Below are 12,808 nucleotides of genomic sequence, written 5' to 3' on the forward strand. Positions count from 1 at the left end.
CAGCCCAATTTTGGATCTAATGTATCAACTCACCATGAATCCCATGCAAATTAATCATTTGGACCAGATATCATGAGGGACTGTGTCAAATACTCTGCCAAAATTAATGTAGGAACAGCCAGAACCTTACCCTCACCAATCATCAGCTTTGTTTTGTGAAAAAACCTCAAATTTGTGAGAAATTTCCTGTATCATCAAATCCTAATAAATCCAAATGTAAGTAAATCTGGTCCCTTAGAATATTCTCCAATAACTTCACAAGCACTAATGTAAGGCTCTGTGGCATAAAATGTCCTGATCTGTTCCTGTTGTGATTTATTACTCCCCAGTCTTCTGGCACCTCACCCATGGCTACAAAGGATACAATGCTCTCAGCAAGACAGCAGTTTCCTTCCTTACTTCACTTAGTATCCTAGGATGGGGGACATTAACCACTGTGATGTTCATCAAGGCACCCACCCCATCTCCTCAATATTGATGATCCTACAGTTTATCAACATTCCCCTCCCTATTCTCGCCATCATCCCTGTCTTTGGTTAATACCAATGCACTCAAAGGACCTCACCAATTTCCTCTGGCTCTACATGTTAATGTCATCCCTTGTCCTTGAGTGAATCTACTCTTCCTCTTCCTTTTCCATCTAATAGACATACAAAATGTCTTTATCCTTCTTGCCAAATACATTTCATGGCCCCTTTTAGTCCCTAATTTCGTGCTTCCTTTGTATTTCTCATGGGCCATGTCCGATTTCAGCTTCCTAAACCTGGCATTTGTTCTTTTTCTTTTTGACAAAACTTATAATAATCTCTTCCAAACCTTGCCATCCATATTTTTTCATCTTCACACGAACATGCTGGTCCTGAACCAGTTGCCCTTTAAAAGACTTGTACGTGTCAGATATGGATTTACCATCAAGAACCTGCTCCCAATCTAATTTCTTGAGTCCGTGCCTAATATTTTTAAATTAACTTAATGCCAATTAGGCACTTTCACTTTCATCCTTGTCCATATCCATCTTAAAACTCGGTGAGTTATGGTTACTGTTCCCAAAATTCTTCCCACTGGGCAGACCATTACAAGGTCTGGGATTAGGTGCATGTTGTTTCATAAAACAGGCCCTATCCCCAACTCATCTCTGCAAACTCTCTAAATCTTTCCTATCCAGGTACTCGTCTAAATTACTTTTAAACATAGTAATTGTATTTGCCTTTACCACTCATTCTGGTAGCTCCTTCCTGAAATCCACCACCCTCTGTGTGGGAAAAATAATCACCTTTCAGATCCCCTTCTTCTCTCACCTTAATCCTGTGCTCTTTAGTTTTAGAATCCTTTACCCTTGAAAAAAGACTGAATACCATTTCAATCCAATTTGTAATTTTTACCCTTCAGTGTGCTTTACTCCAGGGAAAACACCAGCAGCCTATCCAAACTCTGTGTCATTTGTGACTTCAGACCAAGCAACGTACTTGTGAATTTTTTTCTGCACCCTCTTTATTTTAATTATCTCCTTTCTGTTTGTACGGTGACCAGAACTACACACAGTACTCAACTGCAGCCTGACCAATGATTTCTAACATGGCATTCCATCTCCTGAATGCAATGGCTCAGCTCATGAAGGCAAATGTACCAACTGCCTTCTTAACCACTCTATTTTCCCATGTCACTGCTTTAGGGAACTATTTATTTGTACCTGTAAGATTTCACCATTTAGTAACACTCCCCATGATCCTACAATTCTGTGTTTAATTTCCTCCCCGGTTTAATTTCCCACAATATATCAATTTGCACTTGTCTGAGATAAATTCCATTTTCCATTCCCTTGTGCACTTCCCTGGTTGCTCTAGCTTCTGTTGTCCTCAGTTGAGATACAGTTTGGCTCACTGAGCTCTATATTTCACAGGGCAGTCATCAGGTCTCAGACAGTTCTTCATACCTAACCCTAGACCAAGAACTTGCTAGAGATATAATCTCTCAGACTAACATGGACCACATTGCTTCAGGTGAGCCCACCACTAACCTGATCATTCCCCAACCCACACTGCCCACTTCTATCTCCTGCTGCTGTCCCACTGAACCTATCTTTTCATATCTCGGCAACATCCTGTTTCTCCTCTTATCCAGTCTTTTCCCACCTACATCAGGAACATAATTCACTGCTTCCACCTCTTTGAATTCTTTAGTCCTCACTGCCTCATCTTCACCATGGATGTGGAATCCCTTTCCATATCTATTCCTCAATAGGAAGGCCTCATGCCTCTGTTTTCCTGAACACAGAGGCATACAGTCCCCATCTATTATTTACTCTCCTTGGTGGAACGTGCCCTTCCCTTTAATAAATTTTCCTTTGACTCCTCCCATTTTGTCTAAATACATGAATGGACCCCCAGCTATGCCTGCCTATTTGTTGGGTGTGTGAAAAAGTCCTTGATCTAATTGGGTATCACTGCCTCTGCTCCATCCTTGACTGTTTTGGCCTGCCTGTTGTACCTATTCAGAACTCAACAATTTCATAAACTTCACTTTTAGTTTCCACCCTGCCCTTAAATTTACCTGGACACATCTGTCCCCTTCCTGCACCCTCTGTCTCCTTTTCAGGAGATAAACTATTACAAACTCATGGACTCCTGCAGCTACCCAGATTATTGTAAGAATGCAACTTCTTTATCCACTTCCTCCACTGCATATGTTCCCAGGAAGAGGCCTTGCATTTCAGGACATCTGAAATATTTTATTTCTATACCAAATCTGAACATCTCCTTGCTGATAGTGATAAAGTCCATGCACCTATCTCCTCAATTTCTCGTATTACTGCCAGATCTGCCTCAATATTTGGCATATGCCAACTTCAGCATGATCCTACCACTGGGCACATCTTCCCCTCTCCACCTGCATTAGCTTTTTCCGGGAATCAGTTTTTCTGAGACTCTTGGATCTGTACTTCCCTCCTCACTGACACAACTTGTAAGTTTACCTTTAGAGTATCAAGCATGAGGTCACCCAGATCCCTTTGCATCTGGTATTTTCAACTTTTTTTCCATTTTAAAAAGTAGTCTGCTCATTTATTTTTTTCTACCGAAGTGCATATCTGTACACTTTCTGATATTGTATTTCATTTTCCACTCCTCTACCCATTCTCCTCATCTAAGTCCTACTGCAGCCTCCCTGTTTCCTCAATACTACCTGCTCCTCAGAAGTTCAGGAGAAATATGATGTTGTTCCTCAAGTTTACATTTAGCCTCACCCTGGCAATGGATGAAGCCAAATTCAGATATTTCAATAGAGAAATCATGAAGGGAATTGAAAGTGGAAAGGCGAGGCAGAGCTTTACATGCCCATCATGTAACCTACTCTACATCATTCAGTGTACTCAATGTGGCCTCCTCTACAACAGTGAGACCAAATGCAGATTGTGTTAATGCTTCACCAAATGTCTACACACTGTCTGTAGGTCTGTGCTTTAACTCTCAGTAGCCAACCATTTCAATTCCCTTCATGATTTCTCTATTGAAATATCTGAATTTGGCCTCATCTATTGCCAGGGTGAGGCTAAATGTAAACCTGAGGAACAACATCATATTTCTCCTGAACTTCTGAGGAGCAGGTAGTATTGAGGAAACAGGGAGGCTGCAGTAGGACTTAGATGAGGAGAATGGGCAGAGGAGAGGAAAATGAAATACAATATCAGAAAGTGTACAGACATGCACTTCGGTAGAAAAAAAATAAATGAGCAGACTACTTTTTAAATGGGAAAAAAAATTGAAAGTACCAGATGCAAAGGGATCTGGGAGACCTCATGCATGGTACTCTGAAGGTAAACTTGCATGTTGAGTCGGTGGTGAAGAAGCCAAATGTAATGCTGGCATTCATTTCTAGATGAATGTAATACAAGAGCAGGAATGTGACATTGAGGCTTTATAAGGCACTCGTGAGACCTCACTTGGAGTACTGTGAGCAGTTTTGGGTTCTAATTTAAGAAAGGATATGCTGATATTGGAGAGGATTCAGATGAGGTTTACAAGGATGATTCTGGGAATGAAAGGGTTATCATATGAGGTGCATTTGTCAGCTCTTTGCCTGTACTCATTGGAATTAGAATGAGGGGGGCTCTCATTGAAACATTTTGATTGTTGAAAGGTGTGGACAGAGTGGATGTTGAAGGGTTGTTTCTCATGGTGGGAGAGTCTAGGACAAGAGAGCACAACTTCAGGACTGAAGGTCGTCCACTTAAAACATGCATAGGAATTTCTTCAGCCAAAGGGTGGTAAACTTGTGGAGCTCAGTGGGAAAATAGATCAGCTCATGATTAAATGGCAGGGCAGTCTCGATGGGTTGAACAGTCTATTCCTGCTCCTATGTCTTATAGTCTAAACTCAATAGCATGAACACTGTCCTAGTTGTACAATTAGTGTTGTGGTTAGTGCAATGCTGTTACAGCGCCAGCTACCTAAGTTCGAAACCTGTGCTGTCTATAAGGAATTTGTACATTCTCCCTATGTCTACAAGGATTTTCTTCAGGCACTCCAGTTTCCTTCCACCCTTCAAAGCGTACAGGGATTGTAGATTAACTGGGTGTATTTGGCTGGCCACGGGCTTGCAGGCGAGAAGAGCCTGCTACAGTGCTGTCTGTCTCAAATTAGATTCTGTCCAATACCCTTTTAGCACATCCCCAGCTTCTTCCATCCCTTCTCACTTGGGTCTCAATAAAGAGTCTTGTTTTGAAATGTTGACTAACTATTTCTACTCAGAGATGATGCCTCACCTCCTGAGTTCCTTTTGCAGTATGTTGTTTGCTAAATACATACAAGATATTTATTTTAGACCTATCCCATCTCTTGTGGAGTTGCACACAAATTACCACACTGATCCTTAAGGGGACCTATTATCTCCCTGGTTGTCCTTTTGCTTTCAACATATAATACTTAAAATATTTTCGGAAACTCTCATGGATGCACCTAGACAAAATTCTCGCCATCTAAGCAGGACAAGTTAATATTGGGGAAGTTAAAATCTTCCTATTGTTTTTGTGTCTTTCCATGATCTGCATGCAAATCTGTACTTCTTGCTCCTGTTGGCTATTGGGAGACCTATATTATATTCCCATCATAGTGATTGACCCTTTCATATACCTGAGGTCCAGAAGGAAGAGCCCCCAAGATATGTTCTCTTAGTGCAGCCATGACATTCTCCCCAATCAGTAATTCACCTGTGTTAAACCCCTCCCCCGAGACTTTCACTTTCCTCCAGCTTCCCATCCCCTTCCATCACCATTCAGAGAGCTACCTCTTCACTTTTCATCTTTTTCCTCTTCTATCCTCCCATCTATATCCACCTAAGACCTCCTACCTATTAGCCTGAGGTCCTGCCCTTCCTCACTCCTCTCTTCCCCTTCTTCCCCCTCCCAACTTTTTTTCCTTTGTTTTTGAGGCACCTGCCTGCTTGTTGTTCATGTCATAACAAAAGACTCAGGCCGAAAACTTTGGTTTCCACCCAGTTAGACTATGAGCAATCTTCCTATAGATGCTGCATGACCTGCTGAGTTTTTCCAATGCTTTGGTGTACTACACAACATTCACAGCATCTGCAGAGTTTCCTGTTTAACTCCAGACAACTCCCCCACCTCTTTTACAGCCACTGTTATGTCTAAAATATCCCCTGGGAAGTTGAGCTGCCAGTCTTGCCTTCTCACAACCAAGTTTTCATAGTGGCTTCACTATCCATGTCCTAAATGAGGCTCTAAGCTCATCTGCCTTTCCCATTATCGTCCTTGCATTAAAATAAAAAACTCTACACCATAATCCCTGCTGTTCTCGTTATCCTGACCCAGAATGTTTTTGCTATTAGACTTATATGAATTGATCCATGGTCAGCAAGTCTAGTCCTATGCTGTTTCCATTGATGTAAGATAAAGTCAAAATTCTTTTATAGTATTTTCCAAAGCTTATTTAGACTTTATTAGTCAAAAGTTGTGACTAAAATATTCTACTTGTATAATACATAGAACTGATTAATAATTGAACATTTACTCTTCTGGTACTGTCAGACTAAATAACTGAGACCTATTTGCAAAAATGCCACATATGTTTATGTAAAGATTCCAAAAAATCCACAAAACCCATGGAATGTTCAAATGAAAGGGAATTTCTCTTCAGCTTAAAGGTTTTTTTTATCCCTGTGGCTAGAATGAGAATTTTGTTCTTTTCAGTCTCTGCTTCCTGTTCAGGAATAATGTGGGAATTCATGGAACTATATTTTTTAGCTGGATTATTCAAGACTTCTATTTCAGATCCTTTGAAAACCAATATCAGACAATTTTTAAATCCCTAATTACCCTTGAAAAAGTGGTTGTGAGCTGCTTTCCTGAAATGTAGACCTTGTAATGTACATACACCTTGCTTTTATGGAGAGAGTTTTGAATTTTGATCCAGTAATGGCAAAAAAACATTGCAGTTGATTGTTTATTGATAGACAATATCATATTTTAAAATCATGTAAGCAAAATATTCTTGTCTGTAATGCACATGTTTTAATTTGAAGTTGGCAGAATTGTTTTGATTTTTTCCAATTAAAAGTTTACTTTTGTTGCCATTCAAACGTAAATGCTAATCATGTTTTTCAATGGAAGTGGGTAAGACTGTGCCAAATGTGACTAAATATTCTAAACATGTGTTTAAACAAGGATCAACTTTTAATTCTTTAGTAAAACTTCCATTCCGTAGAAACCTTTTGTAACTTCTATAACTTTTCAACATTGAACTGATGATTTCATAATCAAGTGAAGCTTTATACTTCTCAAACAGAACTCGGGACCCTGAATTTAAATCATCAATGGAGTGAATATGTAAGCTTTCATATTAGCATAGGCAATTAGAACAATTCAAAATTGAGATTGATGAATTCTTGGTCTCGATTTGCCCTTATTTCAAATGGTTAATTGCCGTGTAGTTGCTTTGTTTTTTTTGGGGTTTTTTAAAAAATTGCCATGTAGTTGCTTCGTTTATAAAAATAACACCGTGCTCATGGATATGATTGAAACTTTAAGGTGAAATAAACTGTTTTATAGCCCTTTAAACCAAATTCTTAATGCCAGAAGACCATTGAGAATAGTTGCCTTTGAATCTAACTTGCATTTTTTTGACTGAACAAGTGCTGCACAAAGTCCTAGAAAATCATCCAGCTAAATAAACCTGGTATATCCAAACCATTAGGGTTCAATGACTGACACAAGGTCGCATTAAATTGTAAATCAATTTTTTAATTAAAGCATTGGAATTTCTTAAATTTCAGTTCCATTTTAGAGACAGATTCATTTGCTCTGAGGTGGAAAGTTGTGAGTGCAAAATCTTAGCTGTGCAATATTGATATGCAAAGTTTTTTTATTCTGAAATCGTGCATTTATTTGGAATTTTAGGAAGGTTTTACACCACTGATCCAGGCTGCACAGAACAACCATGGCGAGGTGTGTCTTTACCTCGTAGATCAAGGAGCGGACATTGATGCACGAGACAAGAATGGGAGGTAAAAGTGGTGCTATCTCAAGATTTAAATCATAGTTGCATTGTATTGGAGATTGAATAATTTTATTGTATCATTTCTACTTTCCTCCATGACCTCCTCTTCAAACTAGTTAATTATATCTTTGTAGCAGGTTAAAATTGTAACTTAAAGCAATGTGAGAATGACTACACGAAAACGGAGTTGAATACAATCTGCGATAAATGTGTTAGAGTGTTTGTAATAAAAAAAGTGAATGTTGTGATAATGATCATTTGTTTATTGTCATACACAAAGGACAATGTACATATGCAATGAAATTCTTTCATGCTGCAGCCAAGTACTTTATTAAAAATAGAACTCCAATAGTATACACCAATACAGAAAGATATTATAAGTATAAAGCATAGATAATAAATATTCAGTAGTGCAAAAAAAAGTGGAATTTTAATACTGGAGAAAGGCTTTCTTCAAGTTCAAGGTTATTATCATCTGACTGTATGTAACCAGATGAAAGTGTTTCTCCAAACCATTGTGCACATACATGCACACATAATACACAGGAAATTATATTTTTATGCATAAATCTGATTATAATATAAAATAAATGTTTTTAAATATTTTGGAATAATTTACTCATTTCATTTATAAGAGACCCAAGGTTATAGGATATTGTTCATCAATCTAATTAAATCAATGTTCCTGGTGAATGTCATCAATAGAGGAAAGGGAAACCCCAGGGATGTTTTGTGGTGCTGGACAGGGTTGGTGCCAGAACAAATGCTGGAGGGGGTCATTAGCGTATTACAGTGGAAGCGGGGGGACGGTTTGCTATTGGATGCTGGGACCTACCTGTTGACGGGGGGGCGGGGAAGGGGTTTGCTACCTGGAACCTACCTGCCAACGAATGTTAGACTTAAGGTTTCTGTACCTTTTGCTGGAAGATAGCAGTGACAGGGGCCCTTTATGATGTTGGCTGCATTGAACCAGTGCCTCACATAGATGTCTTCAATGCATAGGAGGTTAACGTGAGGCTCTTCAGTTGGGAACAATCTATTCAAAAGTTGGCTGTAGCAGATTGAAACAGAATACTGTATTACTTCATTATGTAATGCTAGCTTCATTAAAAGTATCAACTATCCCACTATTTAGCAAAATTCAGCAAACTATTTGCCCTTGTAGTATACTGTAATTGTTTTAATACTTTGAAATATTCCCTTGAAACAAGTTATTTCAAAGAAATATATAATGGTTTTAAAGTTAACTCTACCCATTTGATCCCTGTTCTAAGATGTTATCTCTTGTAATGTATTTCTGATTTACTCTCTGCCTTGATCTGTTTGCTCTATAGTTTATCATCTACCAAAGGAATATGATACATGTCTAAAATAGACTATTATGTTTCTTTTCATTAATGCTGAAATTATAGCAGAGAGGAAGCAAAGAGAATGTAAACTAGCTACTATGAAATTACAATCAATGTTTTGCATAAAAATATAACCAAAAATAGCCACAATCAGGAAAGACACAAAGGAGTCTGCAGATGAAGGAACCCAAAGCTAAGGACAATCTGCTGGAGGAACTCGTTGGGTCAAACAACATCAGTGAGAGATTTTTTTAAAAAGTTGACATTTCGAGCCAAAACCCTTCCTAGATTCTGGTTAAATGTACTAGAAGAGCCAGTAGTGAAGAGGACAGGCTGGGAGGGGTGGGCCAGGGTTTGGAAAAGCATGACAGTCATAGGCAGAGGATTGGTAGATGCCATCCAAAGGAAGAGAGAGGCAAGAAAAACCAAGGGGTCAGGTGGAGAAAGAAGAACTACAGGAGTAGGTGATCAGAAAACAAAGGCTGATCGTGTGGAATCTGTTAAGAGAAGGTAAGAATGGTGGTATAAAAAGAGACCAGATGGATTCAAAATGCAGGGGAAGAGGAGCAAGTGGAGGAATCCAGTGGGGAGTGGGGTGGAGAGGGATGGAACCAGAGGAGGGAGGACGAAAATGGATGGGAAAGGGGCCAAATAAGGTGAAGGATTAGTATAGAAAAGTGGAGAGGGGAATTCGTTACCTGAAATGAGACAATTTTATGTTCATATCATTGAGCTGTAGACTGCCCAGGTGGAATACGAAGTGTTATTTCTCTAGTATACATTGGACATGACTCTGGAAGTGGAGAAAGTCCAGGACAGAGAGGATGGTTGAAGAAGGGCTGTTTTGCTCTCTGTATGGTAGAGAGCATGAAAGTGTGAGAACAAGTGTTACACTTCTGCAGTTATTGGAAAAGGTTCCAGGGATAATGGAGAGGGGGTGGGGAAGGATGAGGGGACAAGAGGATCACAGAGAGCACAATCTGTATAGAAGGTAATAAAGATGTGTCTGGTGGTGGGGTCTAGTTGCAGCTGGTGAAAATGATGGAGGATGATGTAGTGAATCCAGAGGCTAATGGGGTGAGAGGTGAGAATGAGGGGACCCTATCAGATTGTGTTTGAACCTGTTTAAGGTTAACACCAATTAGATTCAAGATATAAAATGTAGCTATATTTATTCCAGTGGATGTTGAAGGTAGGAAGCAGAGTGAGAAAGTGAATATTTTGAGAGGTGGATCTATACTCAGAACATTAAATATCCCACCTTGTTTCATATAATGTATTAGAATCATTTTGACTGGACTCCAGTTTGTCTTCCATCATAAAGTTATGAACAGATGCTTTTAACATCATACAGACCTGCTGATTTTTTTTTGTACACTTTATCTTGTTTCCAGGTGGCATATAAAAAATTTATTCTGGAAATTTGGACACAATATGGTGCACCATCATAAAAATCAGCTTCTATTGTAATTTCTACTAACTTTATCAAAGGCATACTTTTTTTTAACCTTCTTTCTTCTTTGGCTTGGCTTCGCGGACGAAGATTTATGGAGGGGGGTAAAAGTCCACGTCAGCTGCAGGCTCGTTTGTGGCTGACAAGTCCGATGTGGGACAGGCAGACACGGTTGCAGCGGCTGCAGGGGAAAAATGGTTGGTTGGGGTTGGGTGTTGGGTTTTTAACCTTAACTACAGCATAACAGCAGAAGCATTGACACGTGATAATCATTTACTGATTTTTTAAAAATATCGTGCATAGGACTTCATAATGAAAGAGGGGCCAATCACACAAACAAAACTTTGACTAATTAAGTTGCAGGGTCATTAGTAACGTAGCGTGTGATGTAAAAAAAACTTTCAAATGAGCATTCCCTTTGAAACAATCTGGCATATTATCAGTGTCGAGGAATAGAATGCTGCATTTAGCTGCTTCTCTGTCCAGTTACAATTCAGTTTAGTCTTTAGCAGATAACAAATGCAGCAAATGCAATGTTGACATTAGGTAACTTTTTGTACTGAATTTCCTGAGCTTAGTTTGCTAAGAGAGTTTGGAACATGATTATACAAGTTTCTTTACTTTATCATCGGTAAGTATTTCTGTTTCAAGAATAACATAAATTTTAAATTGGTTTTTCGTTACCATATAAACATCACAAATTGCTCAAATAAATCTTGGTGATCTAATTTTAATTGTATTCACCAAATACAAAGCTATGTTCTGGGCAGGCTTTTTCAAACCTTCCAGAATGCTCACAATAAAAACAAATAGGTCAGTTTCTTGGAATTCAAGAATTTAAGCCACCATTAAGTTTTAACCATGTTTTTGTATAGCAATGCTAGTTAAAGGTGGGTGCCATGGAAACAGCACTGCAAATAGCATAATAAAGCAAGTTTATAGCAGCCCAGAAGGTTAATCATGGGATATTGTTGAATGTATTGGATGTCTCTTGTTAATTGATTTGGGGACATGAATTGGAATCTCACTACAGCAGGTTAGTGCTTTAAATTCAATTACATTACCTTGGAATTAGTAATGCTGAAGGGTTTGCTGTTTGCACCCATCTGGTTCACTAATGTCTCTTAGATGATACCTGGTCTGACATTTATAGATTCCAGATCTCCCAATGTGGGTGACTAACCTCTGGTCCAGCAAGCCAGTCAGCTGTAGGGGCAACAAGGGATGAACATTGAACCCTGGCTTTGGCTGCAGTGTCTGCATCTTGTGAATTAATTTTTTTTTTTAAATGAATGGAATGTTATGATGTGATTTTTAAAAACTTGGATAGTTGCTGATGAAGTTCTTGAACATAAATGATGTCATGCATACAAAGTGAAGGGAGCAAAGTTCAGGGGAGACATCAGGATTTTTTTACACAAGAATTGTGGGAGCCTGGAATGCCTTGCCAGGGGTGGTGGTGGAGTCTGAAACATTAGGGGCATTTAAGAGACTCTTAGACAAGCACATGAATGAAAGAAAAGTCAAAGGTTATGAGGTAGAAAGGGATTTTTACTTTTTGTATTGTGCTGACCACTGCATTAGTTCAATTGAAGGCTGTGTTGTAATGTTTTATGTAAGAAAGGTTACATTGAAATCAGAGAGGGTTGAATGATTGTGCAAAAGGTTTGGCAAGAGAAAAGTAACCACAGGTTTAAACAAGAAGGAGTTGATTACTTTAAAACCAGTTTTTGCATCCCCAAAACTTTCCATTGCTTGGGCTTGAAAGAAAGGAGCTGGAGTGGAAAGGTGCACAACCAGGATGCAGGATGAAAAGTAAACAGGAGTTAGAGAAGGCATGTAAAAAAAGGTAATTTTACAGAGGTCATGTTGGCCTTCAATATGCATGTAGACTGGGAAAATCAGGTTGGTATTAGACCTCAAGAGAAATAATTTGTGGAATGCTTTCAAGATGGCTTTTTAAAGCCGTTTGTGGTTGAGGGAAAAGTCATTTCTAAGCAATGAACCAGATTTGATGGAGACGTTGAGGTAAAAGAAACATTAAGAGTTAGTGATCACAATATAATAGAATTCACTTTGTCATTTGAGAGGGAAAAGCTAAAATCGGATGTGTCAGTGCAATAGTGAAGTAAAGATAACAACAAAGGCATAAGGATGAAATATGATTTTGTGATGTGTATATTTCTGAATTTTAACAAATATTCATATGTACTCTGTATTTTTGGATGTGAAATTTTAATGTTAAAAATATTGAGAAAAAGTTGTATGAAAGTGAAAGAGAGGCGAGAGAGGACATCAATCTGACTGCTGGAAAATGATGCTGGAGAACTAGTAATGGGGAACTGTAGCAGCTCACTGGAAGCTTGATTGGAGTTAATAACATGGTGGCACTGGCAGATGGCCATAGGCCTTGCTTGCTCTTTGAACAATTGTTTTTGAAGCATATGCCAGAAGATAATTGCCTCATGTTGGCTGACAAGGACTTTGATAACCCTCAA

The 12,808-nt window shown here is 38.8% G+C and overlaps 1 protein-coding gene across 3 annotated transcripts in view; it reads left to right on the plus strand.

The window, feature by feature from the left end:
• The window catches only part of rai14 (retinoic acid induced 14), a 255,675-nt gene that overhangs the window by 142,180 nt on the left and 100,687 nt on the right, over window positions 1–12,808 (plus strand). For all 3 annotated transcript variants that reach the window (XM_069924041.1, XM_069924042.1, XM_069924044.1), the window contains exon 8: window positions 7,409–7,515. In XM_069924041.1, coding sequence (XP_069780142.1) covers window positions 7,409–7,515 — 107 coding nt within the window. The remainder of the gene's footprint in view (window positions 1–7,408; window positions 7,516–12,808) is intronic.

The sequence above is a fragment of the Narcine bancroftii genome, chromosome 3, assembly GCF_036971445.1.
Source record: "Narcine bancroftii isolate sNarBan1 chromosome 3, sNarBan1.hap1, whole genome shotgun sequence".
NCBI classification, from domain to species: domain Eukaryota; kingdom Metazoa; phylum Chordata; class Chondrichthyes; order Torpediniformes; family Narcinidae; genus Narcine; species Narcine bancroftii.